At 38.0% G+C, this 26,030-nt stretch overlaps 2 protein-coding genes across 6 annotated transcripts in view; both read right to left on the bottom strand.

Moving 5' to 3' along the window:
* adcy7 (adenylate cyclase 7) overlaps positions 1-1,138 on the bottom strand; it is a 68,026-nt gene extending 66,888 nt beyond the window's left edge. For 2 of the 5 annotated variants that reach the window (XM_007552151.2, XM_007552155.2), the window contains exon 1: positions 980-1,138. The gene's annotated coding sequence lies outside the window, so the exon portion shown is untranslated. The remainder of the gene's footprint in view (positions 1-979) is intronic. The other 3 variants (XM_007552147.2, XM_007552154.2, XM_007552156.2) reach the window with 2 other exon arrangements.
* Positions 1,139-1,747: 609 nt separating this feature from the next.
* On the bottom strand, positions 1,748-25,713 carry tent4b (terminal nucleotidyltransferase 4B). Its single transcript, XM_007552146.2, has 12 exons — positions 24,807-25,713; positions 11,649-11,772; positions 9,131-9,177; positions 7,375-7,495; positions 7,051-7,158; positions 6,742-6,870; positions 6,428-6,638; positions 6,222-6,348; positions 5,977-6,080; positions 5,693-5,889; positions 5,289-5,435; positions 1,748-4,059 (listed from the first exon to the last, which is right to left on the bottom strand). The coding sequence occupies exons 1-12, from the start codon at positions 25,367-25,369 to the stop codon at positions 3,901-3,903; spliced, it is 2,037 nt and encodes a 678-aa protein (XP_007552208.1). The 5' UTR covers positions 25,370-25,713; the 3' UTR covers positions 1,748-3,900.
* Positions 25,714-26,030: the final 317 nt, after the last annotated feature.

Below are 26,030 nucleotides of genomic sequence, written 5' to 3'. Positions count from 1 at the left end.
GCAGTAATTCATGCAGGTAAAAAAAAAAGTCAATTGGTTTGCCAGATTTAATCTTCCAAATGTGTATGATAAAATCTGTAGGCTATAGTAAATGAAAACACCTTGAGATTGATAACTCTTTGAAATACGTCTATATGAATTTAGTTTGAATTAAATTCCTATTACAAAATTAACATCGATGAAATTTTAAGTGATTGAAACGCACGGAGGTGACATTTTAAACTTTTTCATCAGGAATTTTATCAGAGATGCAAAGGAAAATGAAGGAATCGTTGTAAACCAGCCTCTTACACGTCAGTAGCAGTTCTGCATATTTGCAACGAGGAAAAGAGCCGCTGTCTTACGCTGAAAATATTTTTTTAAGTTTAGCTCTAGAAGGTACTTAAGGTCCCTATCGCAAAAGAAAACAGGAGATAACGACATGAAGACGTCAAGATTTCACTGCTTTGTTTATACCAAGTCCATCCCAGAAGAAAGATGCTCGTTTGGTACGGAAACACCTCACAATTAGCGAGAGAAGGTGCATACTTTCACGTCTGCTTTGCTCAACAGTCATGAGAATACCGTTTTAACCAGAGAAGAGATAAAAGCTAGATAAAATGGGGTAAACGCAGATAAAAGGTTTCTGATACTGTATTCAGATACCGCGTGTCATCAAACACACGTTTCCACATTTTAACCCGCAACTCGTGTTCAAGTTCATTGAAAGCGACAATCTCGTTGGCACGCGTGTTTTCAAACACCGGTTGAACTTCTGGCTTAGTCAAACAGCAAATTGCAAAAGCACGTTGTGAAACCCAAAGAAAAGCAAAAACGTTTTCATTTCTAAAACGGTCAAATCTATACAACGTCCTGTCAGCAGTGAGGAACTAAAAATCAAACTCTCCCTCAGCGGTGGGACAAAAAGCATTCATCATATGAGGTCTCACTTGGAGAAATAATAGTTCTTAATTTATTTACTTCGAGTTCAGGGTCTTACCTGCGCGGCTCAACAACGTCCGGGGGGATAAATCTACATTACTGTCCACTGGAGATACAGACTGAGCGCGTAATGTTATGGTCCCCGTGCTCCTCCTCATCAGGCACTGCGCGCGCTCGCTCATCACCGCAACGTCGCTCCTCCTCCACTCCATCACTGTCACCGACACCCACGCGCATGCCCGAGTGCGCCATTTACCACGGCCAGTGGCGGTCCTTAAAAGAATGCGGCCCAATTATTAGACTATAGTGGAAATAAAAACAACTTAAGAACAGGTTTCACTGATTAAAACTGTGCTTTAATTAAAAATTTATAATTTTTTTAAGTGGAGTTTTATCAGTGGAATAACTTAGTCATGGTAGTTTTCACTCTGGTCTAAAAATTAGGTAGTCATGTCAAAATAGGAGTAAAAATTAATTTGCCCCAGTACTAAAATCAAAATGTACTAATTTTAAAATGGCGTAAATAAAATCAGTTTATCCACTGAGATGATGCTCAGGTGGGCTGATACCTCAATAGGTCATCAGTCTATCACAGAGACATACAGAATAAACAAGCACATTTATCCTAACGGCAATTTAGAAAGACTAATTTTGGACCTCATAAGAAAGCAATAAGTTTACAAAAAAAAAAAAAACCTGGTCCAATTGACAAGTCCAACCCGTCATCCTGAACGGTGAGTCATATCGTCTGCATCGCCACTGATGGCGCTCGTTTTCATATCATACATCACAAAAAGTCAGAGGTAAAGAAAAAACACACATTGTAATGGTAATGTTTTTTATTGCATGAATTGTAATAGCTGCAGAAGAACAACCTTTTTTTTAGATGAGTTCAGTTGGGTTCAAAGCCTTTCTGAAGTGAAAAGTGAGGTGGAGAGGGGACATTCAGATGGCACATCAAATCTGGTTCACATCTCTCTTCATCTGTCCATCAGAAGCCCTGCTGCGCTTCTATACTGCATTTTAACCACAACTGTAACCCTGGTTGGTGAGGAGGGGTGGAACTGTCTTTTATCCTTTTAACACAAATTCTAATGGGCAGTAAGGAGACTTGAATGTGCTTTTGTTTGTTTAGGCATGCAAAATAGAAGAGAATAAAAGGTGATGCTTATTGCTGGTTATTTTAAATTTAAGGGTCATTTCAGGATGAGAATAAGAGGCTGAGCTGTGCTTTGGTGTGTCACTCCCTCCAAGCAAGTACTCAGCTTAAAAGGGGAGTTTGTGTGTGCAGCTGCCCATTCAGTGGGGATATGAGCATTTAAAGAACCAATAACAAAAAGTGACAGTTAAATAAACTACTCAAATGCAGTATACAAGCCCAAAGTGTATAGATTAAGACATAGAGCTATAACTCCATCTACAGGTTAATTGTTGTACTGCAGCAGCAGAACAGAAGGATTTGACATTTTGTAAAGTGTTTGCAGCCATGACATTTTAGAAATTTGGACAACAAAAATCAACAAACAAAAGGCAAAAAAGCTCCCTTTTTAGTCTAGATAGACCAGCCACAAATTAAAAGACATTTCTCAATATATGACCTACAAAATGGTCTCTTCAATTATCAAAAGAAACTTGGTCACTCAACAGTCAGTGAAATAAAAAAAAATAAAAAAAAGTCTAGCAGAAACAATAAAAGGTGATATTTTACTTTACCTGAATGCTTGTTCCTACCCCACCCCACCTTCCCATGACATATTCTATTTCAAATATAGGACTTGAAGATATGGGCTCTAATGTTAATAATACATTTATACATTTATCCATACTATGTTCATGTAATTAATAAAAAAATAAATACATTTAACGAATACAAACGATTCTGTAATAGGTAGATTACCAAATAAACTGATTATCCCCACCCCCCCATAGTTTAACTGTTGACACATTTCAAGTTTAGGATTTTTCATAAAACCATTATCACCACAAATATATATTTAAATCTGCAGTTTTAAAGCCTTTACACTGGTGTGGTAGTGCTACTGAGCTTGCTGCGACAGAGCTCCGTTCCGTCATCTAGGGAGACGTAGTCTAAGCTCTGGCTCTCTCAAGGCTAAATATTAACACAGTAGCACAATCATAGACGGGGACCAGGAGTAAAAGTGGATGCTGATGATTTCCGTTGGCAATGGGATCCAAACCACCTGTTGGCTTTAGCCAAACAGGAATGGGAATAAGATGTGCATGTCTGTGACTTCAATCAGGAAATCTTGTAAAAACATCGTATGAAACTTGTGTTAACAGTTTGTTTTTTTGTTCTTTTTTTGCATATGCTTGTTTTTCGTACAAATTTTTGTACAATCTGTTTGGACATAACAAAACAGATTAATCCAACAGTAGAATCAACCAACAGAAAAAATCTCATGCATAAGTTATTTCCCACTCTTACTGATTGATTTGTAAGTGAACAGCTTTAAAAGAAAATCTGTGTATGTTTGTTTTTCAGCATTATATTTTTGTACATTTTGCAATTTCTACTTTTTTTGTTTTAAACGTTTTTGCACAATAGTTTTGATCCTTTTTTTTCTTTTTTTTTTTTCCAGCCGGCAGTTCCAGATGTTGCTCCAGAGGAGATTCCAGACATCCAACCTGTTCGATCCTCGACAGAAGGAGGCACAAGAGGCTGGCTGTGGGAAGGAATAACTACTTCGTAAAAGCTGCTGGAAAGCAGATGAATGTCTGTGATTCAGTTCAGCTCCAAGAAATTAAACCTATGGTCAATAACACTTTTTTTTTTCCTATTTCTGCTAGAAAATACCTGCCACCATAAAAAATGGGTGACCGATTCTGCAGAAGTTTTCAAATTAACAACTTCCCCCATCTGGCAGCAGAAGTGGGATAGGATAGTCAGTTGCAGACGGGGATGTGGGTGGGGGGAAGGGAGATGGTTGTCGGTGACAACACAGATGAGCAGACAAACCCCTATCTGCAAAGATCTTCTTGTGTAGAGTCTCGTATGTTTTTCCTCTTCTTGCTGTTCCCCTGCTGGTGTGGCTTGTTGCTCTGATGACTTTTGGAGCTGAAGGACGAGTTCTGCTGGCCGTGGTGGCCGCTCTTGTTGTTGGAACGAGACATCCTGGCCTGGAAAAAGCACATAAGACCACAAAGCAACAATCAGATGTCGAAGCATGACAGAACAGTGGTTTCAAACTCACTCACTGAGTTTGTCCTTGACCCCCAAGGACAAACTGTTAATGGGGAGAGTTTGACTTTAGCACAACTAAAGACAAACTCTTACAACCTTCAAATTTGTTCCTGGTTCACCCCATCTGAAACAAATGGCTGAATTATATACTATTTTATCTCCATGCAGTCAAGTTCTTCACTGTCTGGTTAATGACCTGCTTATTTGATTGAGGTGTGTGAAAAATTGGTCTCAGAAATTCAACGGTTAAACCAGAGTTGTATCATAGTCTGGGGACACTAAAGGGCTTCTTGATCAGATGTCACTATGTTTTTGTTTTTTTTTAATGTTTTTGATTCAGCTTTGCCATGTGACTCATTTTGTATTGGGTAAAAAATTAGCCAATCAGAAATTGTTGCTAGGCAGAATGTGTCTACTCTAGTGTAATCTGCTTCCTTGTCTGAATACCTTCACTCTTAAACTAAATAACAGTAAAAATGCATAAATGTTCTAAGCCAGTCATATTCTGATTTATAGTCAGCTGGTTCTCAGATATTTTTTTTAAGCTGACCGTTTGGCAGTTTTCACAGCTGACAGCCAGAAATTGTAAAACAGTGGGAGTACTGGAAATGCCATCAGGGGACAATTTTCCCATTCACTAGATGAGTAAATCCTAAAAATGTTCAGGTAACGCAATGACTGAAAAGACATTGAGAGGCTTAGATAACTAGCTACAGCTGCAAAGAATGGTAGACACAGAAAGCAACAATCACAACGTCACTGTAGATGTGGGTAGAAAATTAACTTATCAATATGGATTGGGTTTTACGTGAGCATCTAAGGTGAGTAAAAGTTCCCCTTTTTTTTTTTTTTTTTTTTTTTTTTTAGCTGCTGAGCTATAGAAACGTACCCTCACTGCTATGCAACCCAACTGCTTAAGATACCTTAAAACAAAAATAATCAGTGGAAGGATATACCCTAGGGCATACCTAAAGATACGGTTTCATACCACTAATTCACTCGCTAAATCAGTGTCTTAAATAATTTTCCAAAAGGTCAAAAATAGGAACTCTAAAAAATAAAAAACACTATTATTCAAGAAAAAAACTCCCAAAAATCTAAACAAAGAAATATGGAACTATTCCTCTTGAACCCTTTAATAACAGAAAATTGAGACTAAGCATACCTTTCCTCCTTTGTTGCTTGCAGGTGGAGTGCTGGTAGAGTGGTTCTGTATGCGGTGATTACTGACCACTGTAGACTTTTCTCTGTGTGTGCTAGCATTTCGGACAGGCTGTTGTTTGACTGTCTTGCATGGAGTACCATCCGAATCCTAAAGGAAACCACCAACAACACAAATCTACATGAAGCATTTCCTTCTTACCGACCTCTTTTGCTTTTTTTTTATTTTTTTATTTATTTTTTTGTCAAAGTCGTTCAGATCCACAATTTTATATTGGCCCATTTCATCTGGATAGCTTTTGCCTCTAATAAATGAAATTATCATTTTAAATCTGTATTTTATATTTAATCAAGTTATCTTTGCTCGTTCTTTTGGTTATATGATATTTAAGTGTGATGGAAACTGACCCCATCGCTGGAGGATGTGGAAGACGGCGACAGCGGGGACGAGGAAGGAGACGAGCCCAGAGACGGGAGTGGAGAAGAAGTGTTGGAAGAGGACTTGCTGTGAGGAGCAGAAGGAAGAACCACAACATCTTCGTCGTCCGGGAAGTTGTTGTTGCACTCGTCAAGCTGTTTGGACTCAAGTAGTTTGACGTCATTTCCTATAGGAAACGAGAGGGATGCGTTGTAGCTGCAGCTCGTATCAATGGAGTGATATAATCTTTGTTACAAGTACAACTAATACATACTGTTGAGAGAGCGATCATTCTGAGACTGGCTGTCCCAGTTCTTTCGGATCCATTCCCTATACTCATCCACCTCCTGAGTCACTCGGATTATCCGACCAAGTATACTGAGGTTAGGAACAGTGAGAAAAACAGTTAATTTCCAAATACAGACTCTTTAAATTAGGACTGCTAATGAAAACAGCTTCTAAGAATACTTAGGAGTATTCTGTAGTGCATGAGTAGCATGTTTGTGGTTAGCACTTTACCTCTCATTCTCATTGTTGGGGTAGTACTTGGCAATGGGTGACACAGCATGGCCGAGGACAACATAGGCATAATCAAACGCCTGCTTCACCTGCATGGCACCATATGAGCTCCGGCCAACATCATTGTCTATTGATAGCAAGACGGAGGCAACATGTCAATTAGGTAATTCCGACCTCCTTCCGTTTCTGTTGTTTCCTGTTCCTACCTGGCTGCAGAGGATCCTCAATGTAGAGCATAGAGGGCCTGTATCCATCCATCATGTTTTTCTGAACCTCATCTTTGGCAACATAACAACCACCGTCTGTTATCCTGATGCCTGTCTTCAGGTAGTTGAAGTTGCGACCATAGAGCTCAAAGAATTCAATTAGCAGAACACCGATGTTTATGTTGGGGCTGGAAACGTCCCTGTTATGAAGCTGGACAAAAAAGCAAAAGCAGGTGAATTGGTGAATATTCAGAGAGAGTAAAGAGAGGATTAGGAACATGGGGAATGAAAATCCCTAGATTTGCAAAACAAACCTGCAGGAAGCTAACAGCCATGAGGAAGAGACTGTAGGAACCAATTCCACCAGTAAAAACCTCATTGAGGTCTCTCTGAAGTAGAAACTGCTTCAGCACAAGGACTAGGTAAGGCAGGACAGGATATTTCTGCAGGTGAAAAAATGGACAAAGAAACCAAAAGACAGAATAATTTTAAACTCCTACTATGTCTCCTGTGATAAAAGTGATAAAAATCCTGCCAGTGTCTCCACAGGTGATTAAAAGTTGCATCAGTGAATCCAGGAGCCGTGTTACAGCTGAGCAAAGGGCCTTCGCTGCAGATCTTACCTCCTTAAATTCCTTGATGAGCCGAGCAGCTTTAACACCTCCATTCACGTTGAAACTGATGTCCACTTTGACCTCAGTAAAGGAATCAGTAAGTTTGATGATGGGAACCTAAAACACAGACCAAAAAAATAACTCACGATGAAAGACAGTGGAAAAATATTTACTTTAGATTTAGATTAAGGTGAATCATGAAAACGCAAGTAGAATTGGAACCCATTCAAAAAAAGTAAAGCAAAACACGCCAGATATTTGTCAGAAAAAGTATCATGCAAGACTACAAGATCACACTGTTTTGTGGGGGTTTTTTGAGGAGTGAAATGTTACCGTCGCTTTATCCAAAACTTTGATGGAGTTCTCATCTGCAACATTGTTTTTTCGCAGTTCATCCTCCAGAGTCCAGAGAGGCAGTGTGTCCCACTTCCCAAAAACCACCAGATCAATGTCGCTGTAGGGAAAGAAAGAGTGAAGCTTATGTTTAGTCTAAGAAACAGAAGATATAAAAGACCATAACATAGTCTTCTCTGATACTCCAGGTACACTGATCAGGTCATTCCTGATTAACACTGATTTATGCTTTGTTTTTGAGGTCTCTCCTGCATATTCAAACTTCAAGTGAGTCTGATCTTTTATGTCAAGGAATGAAATAAATACACTAAATGATCTCTGATGGAGGGAAATCCAATAGTAAACAAAGGAATCGTAAGATTAATCCATTTAAGCTTTATCTGATTTGCCATTTAAAAAGCACATTAAAATACATGCAGCTCATTAATGAGTATACAGACTGGAAACAGTGGGAGAATTTAGTTATGTATTTAATGAACCTTCAGTTCACCGATCAGAGCCAAACATGGGAAAAGCATTTTCCATGTCTGATTATGATCTTTGACTGATGGACTGGTCCTGAAACTCTTAAAAAACAACAACAAACTGAGAACCCTCTCTGCTATGAAGAAATTAAGGTAAAAAATAAAACTCATTATATAATGTCGTACCTTTTAATATATTTAACAAGTATACATATTCCTCAATTTGCTTCTGCCTGACACTTCAAATATCTCCTGCAAACTACAGTTGTCATGAGCGAAGCTTTGGTTCCCCCTTGTGGAGAAAATGTGCAACTTTCTTCTGTAGCTACAAGTGAAATCTGTCAGCATCTGCAAAATTAAAAGCAAAACTGTTTGTCAAAGCTGTGATTCTTAACACACCTAGCCAGGATAAATAAGAGCCAAATGAAAGATATGTTTCAATAAAAGTAATAAATGATGTGTACTTTGATACCATTAAATAAACACGCAAAATATTGAAGAACAAAATTGATTAATCCTACTACATAATTATCCAGTAACCTGCCACGGATCCACAAATTCCACATGAATAACTGTGGATGAAGGGGGAGTGATTATTGTCTTCAAGTAGTCTCTTACCAGCAGAGGCCACTCTAGGAATAACTTTTTTTTTTTTAAAAAATCAGAAACAGTAGCAGATTGATAGATAATGGCAGTAGAAAATTGTAGTATATTTTTATCAAGTTATTCTAGGTAAGTATGAAATAAATATTTTTAAACTAAACCTATGTGTTCATTTGACATGTTCCATCACCAGAATCTTCCCTAACCTTTGAGCAAATGCCCCAACACCCAGCTTTCCCCTTGCTTGCAGAAGTGCAAGACATAGAGATTATGCACTCATCAAAATGGTCAGCAAGAGACATTTGATGAATGCATGTGTCTTCAGAGATTTATCAGGCTGTGGTCAAGTCAGGAGCAGCTGACTTAACCAAATTTTGCTCAGTAAATGGAAAAAAAAAAAAGGAAGGCCACGGAACTGATGCAGACGTAAACGAATGAGGAAAAAATAAGATGCATTCTGAGAACAATCTTTCTGCTTTTAAAGTTCATCTAAAAATACGGCGCAGCTATCAACTTCAGCTCGCATTCTCATTACAGCCTCTAACCCTGTTTGTTATTACAGAAGTTAATTCTTTGAGACGCAAAACTGATTTGGTTATAAGTCAACAACAAGTCTCAGCTTGGAAAGGTCTGTGAGAAGAATTTGCATAAATTTGACTCTAGCTTACCTTGTCGGCAAGTAAAGGCCAGTGCTGAAACTCCCAAACACTTGGACCTAAAGAAAAAGAAAAAATTACTTTCTATGTAGACAACATATGTTTTTAATAACAAATTTCACATAAAATACTGTTTGATATACTTTTTTTTACATTTTCTGTTAGGTCTTTCTAATAAGCTAAGATATGACAAGAATTTAAACTAAACAACCCACTAATCTCTTAATGTGTAAGCTACTGGGAGGACAGAAATATTATTGTTTCCTTTGAAACACCCATGTCGCAGTGCACAAATAGACCTAAGCCTTGACCCTGCTCCCCTAAACCTCCTCTCCACATCACCACATACAAGCACACGCTAATAAACAGCTCAGTCACATGTAAAGATCCTAAGCTGACTGTGAATGAAACCGAGTCCAGCAGGCTTTCATGAACTGTGACGTAACTGCGCATGGTGACAAAGGTTAGCCGTGTTGTGTCTCGTCCCTAACCGACGGTCATTCAGTTCCAGGACTAAGGCAACCTTTTTCAACCCGGATGCAATGCATCAGAGCGTAGTGAACACAACAACTCAGATATCATCTTTCACCAACAACAACTGCTTTCATATTTTGCCACTTCCATCCAGTTTTAGGTAAGAAGAGGTTTAACATAATCAATATTTATTCCAAGAATGGAGTAGGAAAAAAAAGTCTGTATGGCTTGCACTATTCCCCATTTTTGATTCCAAAACTTCTGCCTGACTACAAAAATACAAAAATGCTAATAAACATGTTGAAATTCAGTTAGAATGGAAGTTTGTTTGTGCTGCATGATTTTCTGCATTGGTCTAACTTGTAAAATTCCTGCAAGATTTTTGCTTTGCGTTTCTGTCATATGACCAGGTTACGAATTCAAACATGGATATGTAACAAACAGAACCAGAACCAGCTGCCTTCCTGTCTCAGTGACCTTTTGGTTTGAACAATAAGTTGTTGTGCTGAGATCTCCCCATCAGACAAGTCAAGAAATGGAAATGTGGAAACGGATCACCTGAAATCATTAAGCTGGTCCTGTGAATGAGGCAGCAGACATTTCTGGGCCTCTTTTTCTGTTTCTTCTGGGCAGCTTCTGGTTTGTGAAGCCAATGGTTCTGAAACTTTGAATTTTTTACTTTTTATCTCTCCTCTCAAATTAGCCCTTAAAAGTGAAATTTCTTAAACCCCAAAACTTTTTAATAAAAGTTTTACTAGTTTAATTAATCAGCTTAGAATATATTTCAAATGTTCAATTTCTTGTTTTAGAACTTCACGTCTTAGTCACAATACAATGGCACAGTTTTTGTTCTCTTCATGATGCATTTTATTTTATTTTATTTTATTTTTTTTGCGACTTGCGCGAGACTACGGTAATCTTTCAGGCAAATTTCTAATGGACGGATTGAGAGGGGGGTGGGCATTTATCACATCGATTATTATTCATTGTGATAAAATTTCTTATAAGAATTTGACTTGTTACCACAATAAATTCCAATTAATGATGTTTTAATTATTAAAAAATAAACTAAGACAGTTTGCATCGTTAATGTTGCAATGTTTCTCCATTGTTCAATAAAAGAGCATCAATAAACACAAATCATTTTTAAATGCTTTAAGTGTTTGCATTTTAGTGACACAAATCACTTCTTTTGTGACTGGTGTCCTAAATTATTATAAATAGGTGCTTTTTAGTAGCATTATTTGTGCTTGTGGGGCTTTGATTGCTGTGTCACGCAGTCACAGCCATACAATTACCTAAAGAAATGATCAATAGTTCTTATCACCACTGTTATCGTTATCACAACAGTATCACAAAATATCCTGATAAAACTTTAAGTCCATATTGCCCACCCCTAATTTGCGCTGGTAGACCTAACGTATCTTATCATTGCTAAACCACACTCAGCGGTTTAATGCAGTCGGTTTGCAAAGTGAATAGCAGACATGTTTGTAAGCAAGTTAATTCTTTAACTTTCGGTGTCCTCATGGACTTATTGGATAACATGTTAGCGTTTTCTGGGTGACGGTTATGAGTTAAGCAAGCACTGTGAAAACTGGACGGCCACACTGCCCCTGCTCCCAGCGGCAAGAAATCAACATAGATACAAAGCTGTCCAAGGCTGGAAGAGTACTGCGCTTCCTATTTTAGGCCCACAGCAGACACACTTAGAAACCCGCTGCTCTATCAGCAAGATCAAAGTCAGTAAATGCAATAATGCCTGAGGTGGTACTGATAGCTTGAGCCAAACAGAACTGTGGCGCAGAGAGATAAAGAGTCGGAGGACATTTGTTGCTAGTGGCCTGATAGCACATTCAACCTGACAGCACTGTAGGCTGTTGTAATTGAGAGCTGTGTTGTCAACTTGTGCAGCCTGGGCAATGTACGCAACTGTATCAGCGCTAATAAGTTACCAATGATTCAAACTGTTCACTTTATTCCTTTGATGCAAGCAGGGGAGGGCGATTGCTGCATTAAAAAAAAAAGAAAAAAAAACAAAAAAAGGGAGGTTTACCTCAGCACTGGGCCAAAGGTTCTTGATAACTCCCTTTATTCTGTCCACAACCTCTAATCTCATCTTTTCCTCCTCTGGCCGTGGGGAGATGTACTCGTAGAAATCCTTGATTTCCTCGTGCAAGCTGCAAAACACACAGAGGAAAGGGAAGTACACTTTAGTGACAGAAGTGGAGGCAGGTGAAAACAGACGCACGCTTAGAGTAACAGTCATGTGTTCACAGTTCGAAACGCAAAACGGGAACTTTAAATGTTTGGCAATAACAGATGCAGCACCGCTCAAAATGAGACACTGATTTAAGCTGAGGCAACTGGAGCTGCCTTCCTGTGTTTCACGGAAATTGTGCTCTCCTCTTCTGAGCCCCTCACAGAGAGTGGGTGCTAAGAGTCAGACACTGAGTGATCCTGACAAAGTCAAGTTAATTGCTGATGTTAATAATAATTTGTCAACTTAAGCATTTGTAGTATACAGTTTTTGAGTTTATTTTCTTAATTTTAAACCAAAGTTACAACTGTTTTCCATCAAACTTCTGTGTCAAACCGCATAGTGTCCTACCGACACCATGCAGCGCTACTTTGTATGTAAACAGGACTTTGGAGGTTCTGTAAGGATTTGTTAAATCAGCACAGCAACACAAGCACTGTTGGATGATGGACATCCAAAGAGACAACGCAGGACTGAAATCAGGAGTATTTTTGTTCATTTCCAATTCAAGTTCATCATATTTGGCATTGTGAAGACTCTGGACTTTTTATTTTCAAATTGGTTTATAATAACTGGGATCATTTTATTTCTTCATGGGGACAATAAGTAAATATAATTTAATTACACAATTAATTCTTTTTTCTTTTTTTTTCTTTTTTTTTTTTTAAAAAAAGGTAAGTTTTTCTTCCAAAAAGAAAAAAAAAACAACAAAACAAATAAGTTGTTTGTTTTATTTAATTATAAAAAATTAAAGAAAACCCCTACTCTGGGAAAATATAAAGTGCCTCTATGATACATCTAAAAACTTTTAAGATTTGTGAACATCCAGGAAACCAGTAGTTGTAATAAAACGTCTTTTCTAGAAAAATAGCTTTTCCAACAAACACTTGTTCAAATTAGCTTCGCTGACTGACTAACAAGTTAATATTACAGGAAATAAAGAATGCTTTTGTGCCAGACAGCGGCTCTCCTTAGGGAACAGGAAACAAAGACTTCTCTTGTACAAAGCAATTCGTGCAATTCCGAAAAAAAAGAACCAGGCTAAACCAAAACAAAAAAGGACTCATGCTGTGTACTCATGTAATGTCAACAAGAATCTGGACTCGAGAGACGCACGCAACAGAAGGGTTCCACGTTTGTCCTAGGGACGGGTCGCTGTGCCCACATGCGCTGACCTTTTCACTGAGCAGTTTTGGCTGCATGCTCATGGATGCAGGGACAAGCCTGTGTGGGCGGTCCAACAGGAACACAAACACGGCCATGAGGACTAAAAAACAGGCTCGTTACGCCTTCTAAATATGCCAGACATGTTGCTGGTGTGAGTGAAATAAGGACACAGAAGCAATGTGTACCAGAGTTGGACATGTCAAAAACCTATAAAGCTACAAACAGTAACTGTTTGGATTATAACCCTAAGAGCACCTTGCATTTTGCTCCCTAAGTGTTTTCTTGCAGGCTTTTTCTGTTCCTTTAGTTAGCTAAATTGAACTTAAGTGAAAAAAAAAAATTTGGGTGGAAAAATTCATAAGACACAACTATGATGTAATACAACAGCAAAATTAAACAGGCTTCCAGTTAAAACTAACAAGCATTGATAACCATGAGTGTGTTGCTTTATAGATGTTTGCCTTGCTATCATTAGAGGCCAGAGAGTTTTACAGCCTGCACGAAGCTAAAGAAACTCAGATAAATAAATGACTATTTGTCATTCAGCACTTTGCCTTTACCTCTCGATCTTTCCAGGTGATTTGCAACAGACAAGTGAACTCAATGACGAGTCGACTCATATTAACATTGCACACGCATGATTTAGCTTACGATGCCTGGAGCAATACACAAGTCAGAACATTTGACAACAACAATCTCTAACTTACTCTAAAAATGTATAAAAAAAATGTAAAAAAAGCAAAATCTAAGTAAGTGAGATTTTATTCTGTATGGAACATGAAAAACAGTTTTGATTTTAATTTTAAAGAAAACTCAATTATATGGGTTAACTTTGTTTACAAGAATTAGTCATCAGATAAGTGGCCTGTTTTTATGTTCTAGATTTGGCTCAAAGGTTGTAAAACTGACCTGCCAGGCTTTTAGGTTTACCAAACATAAGTTATAGTATCATATGAAACCATTTCAAAATATGACAACAAATCAGCTGTGACAGACATAATTTATAGTTTTTGTCAGGGGACAGTTTCATCCTGTTGCTTCTGGCTCCAGCAAAACATTTAGCTTTAAAGATGCTTCTTTCACAATGAACACTGCAGACTCCAGCCCCCTTTATACACGCACACACACACACACATGCACGCGCACACGTATGCACACACGCATGCACGCGCGCACACACACACACACGCACACGCACACACACACACAGGTTTCATTTCAGAGTAAAAGAAACCTAGCAACTGAAATCTACATTGCAAAAGTATTTGATCTTAGAAGTTGGGTGATTATTATTTTTGCCTTTACAACATCTACAAGTTTAATGTGCTGCATTTGATCTAGAATATTTGGATGTTATATAGATTCAGTGGCAACTTTGCATGGCAGCATCTCAATGTGTTCAGACATCCAGACGACTTGGCGATGTTTGCGCTCTGCAGCAACCACCTGATGCCACCATGTTAACTTGCACCAATATCTGAGGATCGATTGCCAATTTTTGAAAATGCAGTAAAATCAAATATGAAAATCTACATTTTAAAAGGCAGAGTTATAAAACATAAAAAAAACAACTTTATATGCAACATCAAACAGGTTAACACCTGATTTTACTAAGTTGCTGCTGCCAAGCCATCAACCTTTCAGCTTAAGTGGGAGCGTCAGGGTGTGACCACAATCCCTGATGTTAAAAATGTGACATGTTTTTATTATACAACAATTATGCAGCAACAGGTTTTTCTTATCTTTATTACTTGTTAACAGAGGGCTGCGCTCTGTCTCAGCTCCAAAGCAGCTCCGAATAAAGCTGGGAGACTCGCACTGACCTGCCTGTTCATTGTGATTCAGAGCAGAGGGAGAGCGCATGCCAACTTCTCATGGCTCAGAGCAAAGGATGGTTTCACAAGCAATCTGCTTGGTTAGTTCAAACCAGGCAAAAAAAAATCTGCAGACCAATAAAATACTCATTTTACCATTCTGTGAGCAATGTAACATGAGGCTACCTAGTTTTACAAATAACCAGAGCAAACTTTTAATGCATCCTAAATAAAAATTGTAATGTAAACAATTTTAAAATATAAAAACTATGGGGGGTTTTTTTTGTTGTTGTTGTTTAAACTCAGAGGATTTATGTATATTATTTAAAATGTTTTGTTTGGACCACAGATAAGGTAAGGGAGGAAGGGAGGGAGGGAGGGAGTTCCACAATCAGTAGGTTTCATTTCACAGTAAACAGGCAACGACAGCTCCCTTGTCCTCATGTAATAAGAGCGACCCATGCTCCACCTTCACGGATCACATTACATCGTAGCTGTGAAGCCTGCCTTCAGAGCACATTGGCACCGTTTATCTGTCAATCCCATACTGCTGTAGTAAAGTTATGTAATCTTCAGTAAGAGCCGTTTAAAACCTTACAGAAGCAGAAGGAAAACATTTTCGCTGCACATCCATTGCAACACTGAACTTCAGACAATCTGCTCATGATTTTAAAAACTGAATAAAAACAAGATTATGGTGTGGTTTTCTATTTGCAGATTAAAAAGAAAGGAATCTAAGACATTCAATTTAAAGTAAGATTTCATATGGAATCCTCAAACCTTGCAAACTTAAAACGCTTAAAAAAAAATTATTGTACTTTTCAGTCATCTTACACATTCACTACTTGAAGGCAAAACATCTAGGAGGCGACGTACTGAACTGATATACTGTGATAGATACATGATCAATATCAATAGATAATCTGTCTGATGGGATATTTAAGTTCATGGAACCCTGATCCAGAACCGCATAGCATTCTGGGGGATGTAGGCAGAGGAAATACTTTAGTCACTCAACCTCTCAGTGCCAGCTAAGCAAGATAAGTGGCATCAACTAACTCAGTATTTGGTTACCTAGCAACAACCTGTTGAGTCACTCGCGCAGCAGCAGTTACAGGTTTCGCCACTGTCCCTCATAACTGCTTAAAAATAACAGGTGGAGTGAAAACTGTGGACAAAACAGGAAAGATAACATCTCTAGTTTGGAAGTATCTCAGATATTTAAAACAAAAAAATAATCAATAATTATACTGACATAAAATGCTTACATCATGTTATGTTTTTCAACTACACTGTCCGGCCCTAGTTAATGTATACTTTAGAAGAAGCTTAACACAATTCTCCTAGCCGCACCTCTACAGAAGATGCTACACTATTAATGTCTAATCATAGAGCAAAAAACAAACGTTTGATGTTCACTTTAACCTGATTATGTTTTGAGCAGGAAGGTAGCGTGCCATGAGTTCTCACGGTCTTAAAATACAACAGTGGTTGTGAAGTATGTCCCATGATGAGCAATCCTGACATAGCTCTGAAGTAAAAGGGAAGTCTTTTGTTGGTGATAATTAGCTGATAAAAGCAGCCTGGCAGGCCGGCCAACAACACTTGGTTGGTAAGGCGTCGAAGGGAGCATTTGTTTGGTAACATGCTGGGTACTCAGGAAAGAGAAGAAATGTTTCCAGAGATATGAATAATTTGTATGCTCTGTGAGAATACAGAGACTGGATAAACATTACTATGCTAATCTTAGCATCTGCGTCAGAGGTTCCTGCTAGAGATGAACTAAAAGCTCTTTCACCGTTTAGTTTAAATTGTCTTCAAAATCTAAGATACTTAAACCGATCAAACTGAATCATGGAAACAGTTGTGTCTCTAGGGAGGCTTCCAAGTTTTTCCAGTAATATTGTTAAATATTTGCCTCTATTTAGCTGTTGTGTACCCAGTGTTTTGTAACTCCTAGTTTAGCGTTCTAGTTTTGAAAAATTAAACATATCTTATATATGGATGAATTTAATGTCAAGTCTTCCTTTTAGATGGTTTCCTTAAATTTACTCTGATTTGATAGTCTTCTACAAACTAACTAGCAAATTTTTGTCTTAAGATGGTGCTAGAACACCCAAATCAACTCTTTTTGCTTAGTGGTTTCTGCATAATCGAAACAAACAATCACATCTACTCTTGGTTTAAAGTTTATGAACAACCCTGGAGTCTAGTGCTTTGAACAGCAATACAGCACATACTGATAACAGGTCACTAAAACTAATACACAACTAAGATGTTTACCACCACTACATTTCATTCTGAAACAGCTGGAATTAGATAGGCACCAGATCTGGTTAGTTTTATTTCTATAAATAAATTGAGCTAAACTACAAGCAGGTTGTTTCTTGACCAGAGACAAATGACAGCCTGTTTGGCACTCAATAGTGTTAAGATTTAATTTTAATTTTTTTTTATTTAACCACAGATCATAAATGGTGGACACTTGACTAGCAATCCTGTGCAAACAATTTAGCAGGACTTTCAACATTCCTGCTTTGCTTCTGTATAAAAACTGTGCAACACCTTGTCTGGAAGGCAAGATTAGTTCTTTGAATCGTTCAAAGGCATCAGAAAGGCCAGGTAAAATTTTAGGTAAATTAATTAAGAAGGAATGAAGAAAAGCTGGCTCAAACTTTGAAAATACAAATAAGCTAAAGGCCAAACATATAGCAGGTTGGGAAGTGCTGAAATGCCTCAGAAATGTGAGCCATTTGTTAAGTAGAAATAGACTCATGGTCAGCTAATGTTCTTAAAATCCATAGACACTCTATATCTATTTTCTCTATATTCACTTGTCAATTTATAATGCATTATATACTCTAAGAAGTAATACTTATCTACAAAGAAACGCCTCATAAATATGACTGGTCTAGCTGTAGTTACCCAAGTCGCAATTTACTCAAACTAGCATTAAAAATTAGGTGTTCGCGGCTAGAAAGTGTACTGACATCATGACCCTATTTTCACAAAGGCTTACATTTTTAGGCATTGCCAAACTCTGCAACAAAGCTGTTATGTGACACTGCTGTACCTATTGAACCTCCAACACACAACAGCAGCTTTGAACTGCCAGGGTTGCCATGCATTAAATACTGGTTCACAAAATGAGGACAACCCCAAACAAAAGCAGAGGTGTCTGTACCGTACAGATGACACACCCATTAATTTTTTATCAATCAACGATCAGGGATGCCAACTGTTGGATCAAAGAGCCAAACAGCTCTGGTTACACAAAAGAACACATGCTGATGAATGTAGGTGACAGAGGTGGTTGTGTTGTGAGTGGTGCAGCAGGCTAATCTTAGACTTGAAATGAGACAACAAATAACAGACTGACAGAAAAGCACTAGCAAAACATTTCACATGAAGCTGAAACGGTTTCAGCATCTTCCTGAAAGATAAATCCACACAGAGGGTCAGGAATGACCCGGTAATCTTCTAACTGAAGTCGCCCATGTTACCAATTGAGGCTCAGAAACTCCACAGTCAAACAACACTGATGGCAACTTTTTCAGTTCTGCTTTTAGAGCCAAACTGGGAAATGTTTTGCCAAGCCCAGCCTTGTTAAATATACAGCCTCCTTAAGTACTGGAAGTAGATAAGGGAACAAGAATATTTTGATTGTAATTTCCTGAGCAGAAACAATAATAAAGACAGGAAAGATCTGGACAGATTTAGGACATTTTAAGGCTAGAAAATGAGATGATTCTACATTAAAGTGTTTTACGACTTTTTAATACCTCACAGAAACCGTGAAACAAAGAAAATGGAAGAATGCGCCTTTTGGCTTTATTTCAGATGTAGCAACCTGAAAATATTGCACCTACAGAGCAGTGAATAGTCAGTGTTATATCAATAATTACAATAAATGGCTACTTGGGTGCAATATTTGGAATACTCCAATATTTCAGGTGCCATGCATTTGATCTCTGCCTGCTAGAGCTACAACTAACAATTATTTTAGCCATCAATTAGTCTATTCATTATTTTCCATTTAACCCCTTAAGGTTATTTTATTCAAAATTGGAAATGCATACAAAAATGCAAATAATTTAATGAAATTTTTAAATTAAAATACAATAACAGAGCATTTCTTTAGTGTATGCTTGATCATTTATAGCAAAGGATGCAGGTAAAAAAATACTTCTAACAGCATGTGAAAAGCTTAGCCCTTTCTACTTATCAATATAGTTAAGGGCTTTTGATTATTTTTGGATTAAGCTATTACTGATTGGATAGCAAAAGGTGTTTAAATCAAAAATAATTTATAGAATTTGAACTGGGTGAAGCTAAAACTATGCCACTTGAGGAGTTCTGAATTTATCCTAGATGCAAAATGTAAAATTTTTGTAAGGTTTTGCCTTAATTACTGCTATTAGTATGTTATTCTTTCAGCAAAAGGCACAGGTTTGTATACTCAAATTAATGATTAATTGATTTCAATAATCCATTCATGGCGATTAATCCGATTAATCGTTTAAGCACTACTGCCTGCCTAGAATATTTTTAGCAAGTTAGAGGATTTTTTTACATTATGAAAGTTGTGGTGAGAGCTCAAAGAAAACTCATAAGACTGCGGATAATCTGGGTTAATAATAGTAACTTATGGTTACTGCAATATTCCACAATAAAAATCACACTCATATTTTCCTGACGTTGTGCTGCCTTAAAGCCAAATCAAAACAATAAAGTGCCAAGCAGAACAGCTTCATAAAGTTTGCAGCGTTTTTAAACATGTCTTTATGTTGAATATACTACAAATATGAAAAGAAAGCAATCAATTTGTCGTAGAGAATGTCTTCACATTGACATCAACAGAACTAAACAATTGCTACCAATTGGCAGAAAATACTGAATCATGGGCATCAAATTCTGGTCAATGATTCACATGCTGTTTGTTCCTCCTTGGACCCGTTTTGATGAGCAGAAACAGTATAAAGCACTGGTAGCTCCTTACAACAACCCAGTTTTTAAAAAAGATGTTTTGCAGAGTGACAAAAGTCTGGTTTACAGAATAACTTTCCTCTGGACAGGAAGACACATTCTTCACTACACACTTGAAGGTAGGGTTGTGGACAGTGGTCCACCTGCGCTGGTTTTAGGGGCCAGACTGATCCGCAGTTATGATGTTTCAACATTGTCTGAACACCAGACAGCGAGTAAGGAAACACAGGAGGGTCTAACAGATGTTAAATACTGCAGCCGCTGTGTTGAGCATGTTTTTAATAAAACGGCTTCAAGAAGAGGTGTTGCCTGCGTGTTAATGCTGGGTGTCATAAATCTCTAAAAAGCAGCAATAACAACAAGGCAATAAAACCCTGCTCTGGGGCATTTCATCGCTGAACAATTAACCACACTTTTTATTACATTTGAAGTAACCTTCTCTTGTATCATCCCAAGCATGTTTGCAAATTTAAAAATAACTATAATTATTCATTAAAACAGTTTATAAATTGGATGAATCTGTGGGATCTTTTGTTTTATCTTTACAATCAAACACACTAAATTAGAAAACCGGGATCAGCAAGAAAAAAAAAAAGGGGGGGACACAGCTCTCTCAGGATAGAGACTCGCTATGTCCATATAAAGAATCTAAACAAAACACCAATCACTTGTCTAGAAAATTAGCCCTCCCTTCAAGCTCCAAATGTGATTGGTCAGAAGAGGAAGAGCGAGCGAAGGTTTGTCTCTCGAGAGGGTTGGCTTTGTTCAGAGGAAGTCGAGCTGTGTGGAGCATGCAAACACTGATCCAATGCCATCATGAATCAGGCTGCTTTACTTGGACCTTCCCAGTTCCAGAAAGCCTGGCAGAGAGTCAAACACAAATAAGCTAATGCCTCTGCCTCTCTAGCCAAGCCACATGGCCAAATATAGAGTACAAACTGTCCTGCTGAAGCGCATTTTAACTTACTCCTATGTTACCCTTTTTGGTTCTTGTAAATAGAAAACGATATTTTTGTTCATTTTATTTGCGTTTACTCCCAACCCAAAACAGCTCAATTGCACAGTCTTGTGTTCTGCTTGGGAAAATGCTATATTTATATTTTGTATTAAATACAAGGTTCGGATTGAGCTAAAAATAATTGGAAACAGGACACTTTCATTTATGCCTTGTGCCATTTTGTGGCAAACCACTGGATGACATTGGCGTGCCGGGTTTCTGGTTCATCTGCTAACACCTTGTAGCTAAAATGTAACGTCTGAAGTAGGAAGATTGTCATTTGTCTTGTAGCTATTTTCTTCACTCATCTAAAAATGTTTTATCACTGTTCATCCCAACTGTTGAAGTTCTTTCATATCATTACCGAAAAAATATAACTTGTAGCCCAGCAAAGTTTGTTTTTACATGCACATACATACTGTATGTCATCACTAGTTCATTTTTAAATAATGTGGCAATGTCTCAGACTGTGCTGACATCATGACTTGCCTGAGTACTGAAGGCCATCAGTGGTGCCTGATCCCAGCTGTTAGCTTAAGGTTCTGGTATTAGCAGAGCTTATCAGTAAAGAATGTCCTCATGCAAACAAAGCTCCCATATTACTATAAATGAGGATCAGCAAAAGGCTGAACTCTACACTCTTGTGTTCTGCTTGTCTCCACATGTTTAACCGTCAGGAAGAGGAGAGGAAAATGTTTATTTCAGAGCCGCACCCATGAAATCTTTCTCCACAGTTATAACACTATAAACAACTAAGATAATAAACACAGCAAAAAGTTATGCTAAAAGTCATCCAGAATAATAAAAGTATATTATAAAAGATCCATCGCAACAAAAATTAAGCATAAATCAAATTTTCACATTATTAACCACAGACAACAACTTTGCATTAAGGCTTTCTTTTGTTGAAAGCCACTCTTCAAAGCTCCTTGAAGGTTTGTTTGATCTGGAGCAATAAGCTTTTACTACTATCCAAGATTTAATATATAAAGAAGTTGATTGGGCAGCCTTATTAAAATGTTTTTGAAGCAGCAGTAAGTTTGAGAGGTAGAAGCACACACTCTCTATTCTCAGAAAAAAGTTCCTCAAACCTGAAAGTTTTCAGCAATCTAAGTTTATAGAAAATACATATTTGTATGCATAACTTTTATATTATATAGAAAAAAATATTTTGTTTTAAATAGAAATGCAGTAATATGCAAATTTGGGTCGATTCAATATCAGATTTTAATGCTGCCGTTGTGGCCGATATACCCCATAATCCTGTGTTGAATCACAATCCAATCACTTAACCAAACAAAAACCACATGACCAGCTCCATCCAAAACAGCTACAACACAGAAATAAATATCAGCTGGTAACATCAGCCCAGTTTTACTTAATGGACCGATACGGATATGTTAAAAAATGACAAACATTGGCTAGTAATATGGATGTTGAAGGTGATATATTGTCCATCCCTAGGTTTAAAAGAAAAATAGGGTTGCAAGATGTTAGAAAATGTGATATTTAGCAAATGTGATATTGCTAAAAACGTGTCATTGCCACAAGTTATGAGAAGTCTACACTTCCATTACTCCCATTCTGTTCTTTTAATGGATACATTCAATGCTCTTGATTCTTGGCCACTCTGACCTGTCAGATGAGGGCATCCACCGCAATGAGGCTCCATCCAGCATGTTGAATATCCTATTGGCATTCTAAGTGTAAGCTTGTGACACTTGGGAGTTTATAAACTAACAGTTTCAATGAGTAATTTGCTGTGTTAATATGGTGCACATTGTGATAAATAGTGGAGCTCTATCTGTGAGCTCTGTGGTCTGTGGTGCCTCAACCATGGATACAGCTCTCCCTGACCACCTGAAGCAAATATCTAGTAGAGTTAGGAATCTTGTAGCCAGACTGTTTCCAGAGCCATCTTCTTCTTGTCCTATTTTCAAAGTGTGACTTGTTCTCCTTACATTGTTCACTGACATTTATGTCAGATCACTCTTACACTAATTTCATCCAAAGTGAGAAGATTTTCCCATTGTTCTACTATAAGCCTCACATGTGTACTGTGATGCATTAAGAGTTTTTATGCTGTCATTTTCTCATCTTAATGTGCATTCTAATACTGTCAATCTCTCAACATGAAAGGCCTAAAGCCATTTCACATTTCTTTGTTTTACCTACAAGCACACACTTTATTACATTTCACAGTGTAATAAAGTAATTATTCTTCAGCAATAATTACTGTAATAATTATTACCTTAGCAATAATTCTTCAGTCTTTCTAAAGAACCCCGCCTTCCCTTGCAGATTGGCTTTTTCGTTATTTTGGCTCATCAGACTGATTATTCATATTTTATTTTATTTTTAGTCTTTTCAAACTCCCCTATGAACTATATCGGCATAATAGACATAACCTCAAAGGATGATTTCAGTGAAGTCTCCATCTCTACAACTTCATTAAAAAAATAATTTGTTAAACTGCATTTAGTTGTTACTAACAGTTTGTTGCACATATATCATGTATCCCCATGACTAATATTGTTGCTACATCAACAAAAATATATAAAAAGTAAAAAAAATAAAAATTGAACAAGCAGTGAGAGCTTAACTACAGACAACTGCAGATTCTACGATTCACGTTGGTAGTAACTAGTTAAACTAAAGCCCAACCTCAAGTTTTCTCTAAAATACTTCCCTACTATCACAATTTAAAGTTTTAATTATCCTCTGCTCTTTTGAATGTGACTTTCTCAGATATAAACACGACTTGTTAGCCATGTTACACCATTTTTTTTTACATAATAAACACTAAGATGTTAGCCTGCAAAGGCTAGAGAAACAGAAAATTCTCTAATGTTTCAAGGTACAAACCAGACTTTTCTGTAAAGTCAATTTATGGATGTAGAAAAAAGTTTAACCAACACAAGACAAGAAAGCAAGAAATTGCAGTTTGCGATAGCACTACAAGCTAAGAAAAGTGGCAATACCACTGAACTGGAAAATCGTGCAACTACTGAAGGTGATGCGACTGCAATGCCAACGATATTTAATCATTTGACCAGTGTCAAATATAGACAGAATAAAGGTTGGTGGAAATTTTCTAAAAGTATGTAAACAAATTTGTGCCTGCAACGTTTTGAACATGATTATTGTTACGGTCAACCTTTGCCATCCATGGTAGTGTCCCTGATGGCTCTGAGGTTGTCTGAGTCAAACTTTGGATTAAACATACAAGTCTGAACCCAGTACAACTTAAATGCATTTGCATCAATGTCTTGATCCATCAAGTCACTTGTCTTGCCATAGTGTTCACTAATGCCACTGCATTCTTGTGTATCTTGTAATGTTAACCCAATTGCATGCAAATCAGAAGATGATTCTTTTTTTCTTCTTCATCAGTTTTTATAATTTAATATTTATATGTTTTACTGGAAATCCATACTTCAAGCAGTAGTGTATGGTATGTGTACTTTTTGGAAAAAGTTAATCAACCATGCAATATCTTTAAAGGTTTAATTTTATATGTGGCTTCTTTAAATTTTGAGAAGTGCCGTTTCTCAACTTACCTGAAATACTCCATTTATGAGAAGCAAGAAATATAACTTAGTTGAAAGCCAGCATTATTTCTAACAGCTGCCTCAACAAGTCACTAACTCAACTTCTGTATGTGGGATTTCCCTTTTAAGGAGTGAATTTCAATATCTCTCATAGTAAGTGCAGCTGAAGACATATAGAGGTCTCCTATTTAAACTTCAACAGAAGTCACTTTTTCACCAGCTAAATAAACTACAGTTGACCTATTCTATTAAGTGGAAGTAAGCCAGTGGGTGGGGTGAGACGAGCAGCCTCTCCCCTTGTCCTTTAATTGTAAACATACTAGTTTATGCTCCAGCACTAAGCTAAACACAATGAAAACCGATTAGTAGAGTTTCACTTTTAGCAGCAGGTGATCACCTGCAACGCAGCCAAATTAAACTTCAACAGACTCACTCTTACCCAACAACTCCTTCAGAGTAGTTCCTGACTTTCCAAGGCGTGCCCGTGTAACCTTCATATCTTTCCGTGTTAGAGCCGCAACCATTGTTCAAGAGACTGGAATTGAATCCGAAAGTGCTAGCTTTATTGTCTCTCTTTCTTTTGTTGGGGTGTCCGTCCGTGAGTCCCCTCCAAAGCACAGCAACCCCACTGCCCTGCTGCCCCCCTCCACCGACACCGCCCCTGCCCGCGGCTCGGTTGTTGTGGTTGCTGTTGGTGTCCAGTGGTATAAAGTCCCGCTGTTCCGTCATTTCTCCAACCCCAGCTGAGGTAGACATCCCCTGAGTCTTGACGTCTCCACCACCGTTGTGCGAGTCGAGCGTCCCGTTTCTGCAAGTGAGGACGGCTCCCGACGCCCCGTTGTTGACGATTGGTTTCAGGCTCGGAGTGCTCTGAGATCCCGTAGAGTAGCTGCTATTGACGTGCAAATACCCGAGCCCCTGCGTCGTCTCCCAAATCTGCATCCACAGGTTGTTAGCGGGTCCCCGTTGTTCTGGCTGAAACCAGGCGATTCTAGGATCCATCAAACGCCACTGTAGGCAAACCGCCCCCCCACCCCACCCCACCACTGAGCAGCGCTCAGCTCGTGTGCAGCTAGCCAGGTCGCTAGCTAACGTTAGCTAGCCTGCTCAGGTTCTCCACTGACCGTTACTTCTAGATTATGGTTAAAAAAAACTACGCGCTTGGGTAATAATGCTATACACCGAGCGGTCGAACTAATTCGTCCGCAGTAACTAAAACGAGAGAGCGAGTCAGGTGATAAAAAACAGTATTTGAAGATCAACTTGCTGTTAAAGACGTTAGAAACGTGCGAGGGCTGCCTGTCGAAGAGTCTCTGTGCCTTTCCCCCGATGGCGGAGTCCACACCGCTACTGCGGCTGCGCCGAGCAAGTGAATAGGGGCGGGGATACACCTATTACGCAACAAACAGTTTACGGTTTTTTAAATATATATTTATTACATAACAAATTCAGATTTCATATTTTTCTTTCTATGTAAATCATAGAAAGAAAATCTGCATCCACAGGTTGTTAGCGGGTCCCCGTTGTTCTGGCTGAACAACGGGGACCCGTTGTTCAGCCCGTTTTTTGATACGGAAAATCAATTTTTAATTCATATACCTGTTCATTTAAATCTGACATTATTTTTTTACGCTTAAAAATAAAATTGAGGCAGGAATACGAT

Source organism: Poecilia formosa, unplaced genomic scaffold (assembly GCF_000485575.1).
Source record: "Poecilia formosa unplaced genomic scaffold, Poecilia_formosa-5.1.2 Scaffold46, whole genome shotgun sequence".
Classification (NCBI taxonomy): Eukaryota; Metazoa; Chordata; class Actinopteri; order Cyprinodontiformes; family Poeciliidae; genus Poecilia; species Poecilia formosa.
This window is presented reverse-complemented; position numbering and strand designations above follow the sequence as displayed.

What these genes read in the sequence shown, in the direction of transcription:
- tent4b (XM_007552146.2), bottom strand. Translation starts at nt 25,369, where the DNA reads ATGGATCCTAGAATCGCCTGGTTTCAGCCAGAACAACGGGGACCCGCT. An exon ending in TACTCTGAAGGAGTTGTTGG is followed by an intron (nt 11,773 to 24,806) that starts GTAAGAGTGAGT and finishes TGTGTTTTGCAG; the next exon opens with CTTGCACGAGGAAATCAAGG. An exon ending in AAGTTTTGGATAAAGCGACG is followed by an intron (nt 7,159 to 7,374) that starts GTAACATTTCAC and finishes TCTGTGTTTTAG; the next exon opens with GTTCCCATCATCAAACTTAC.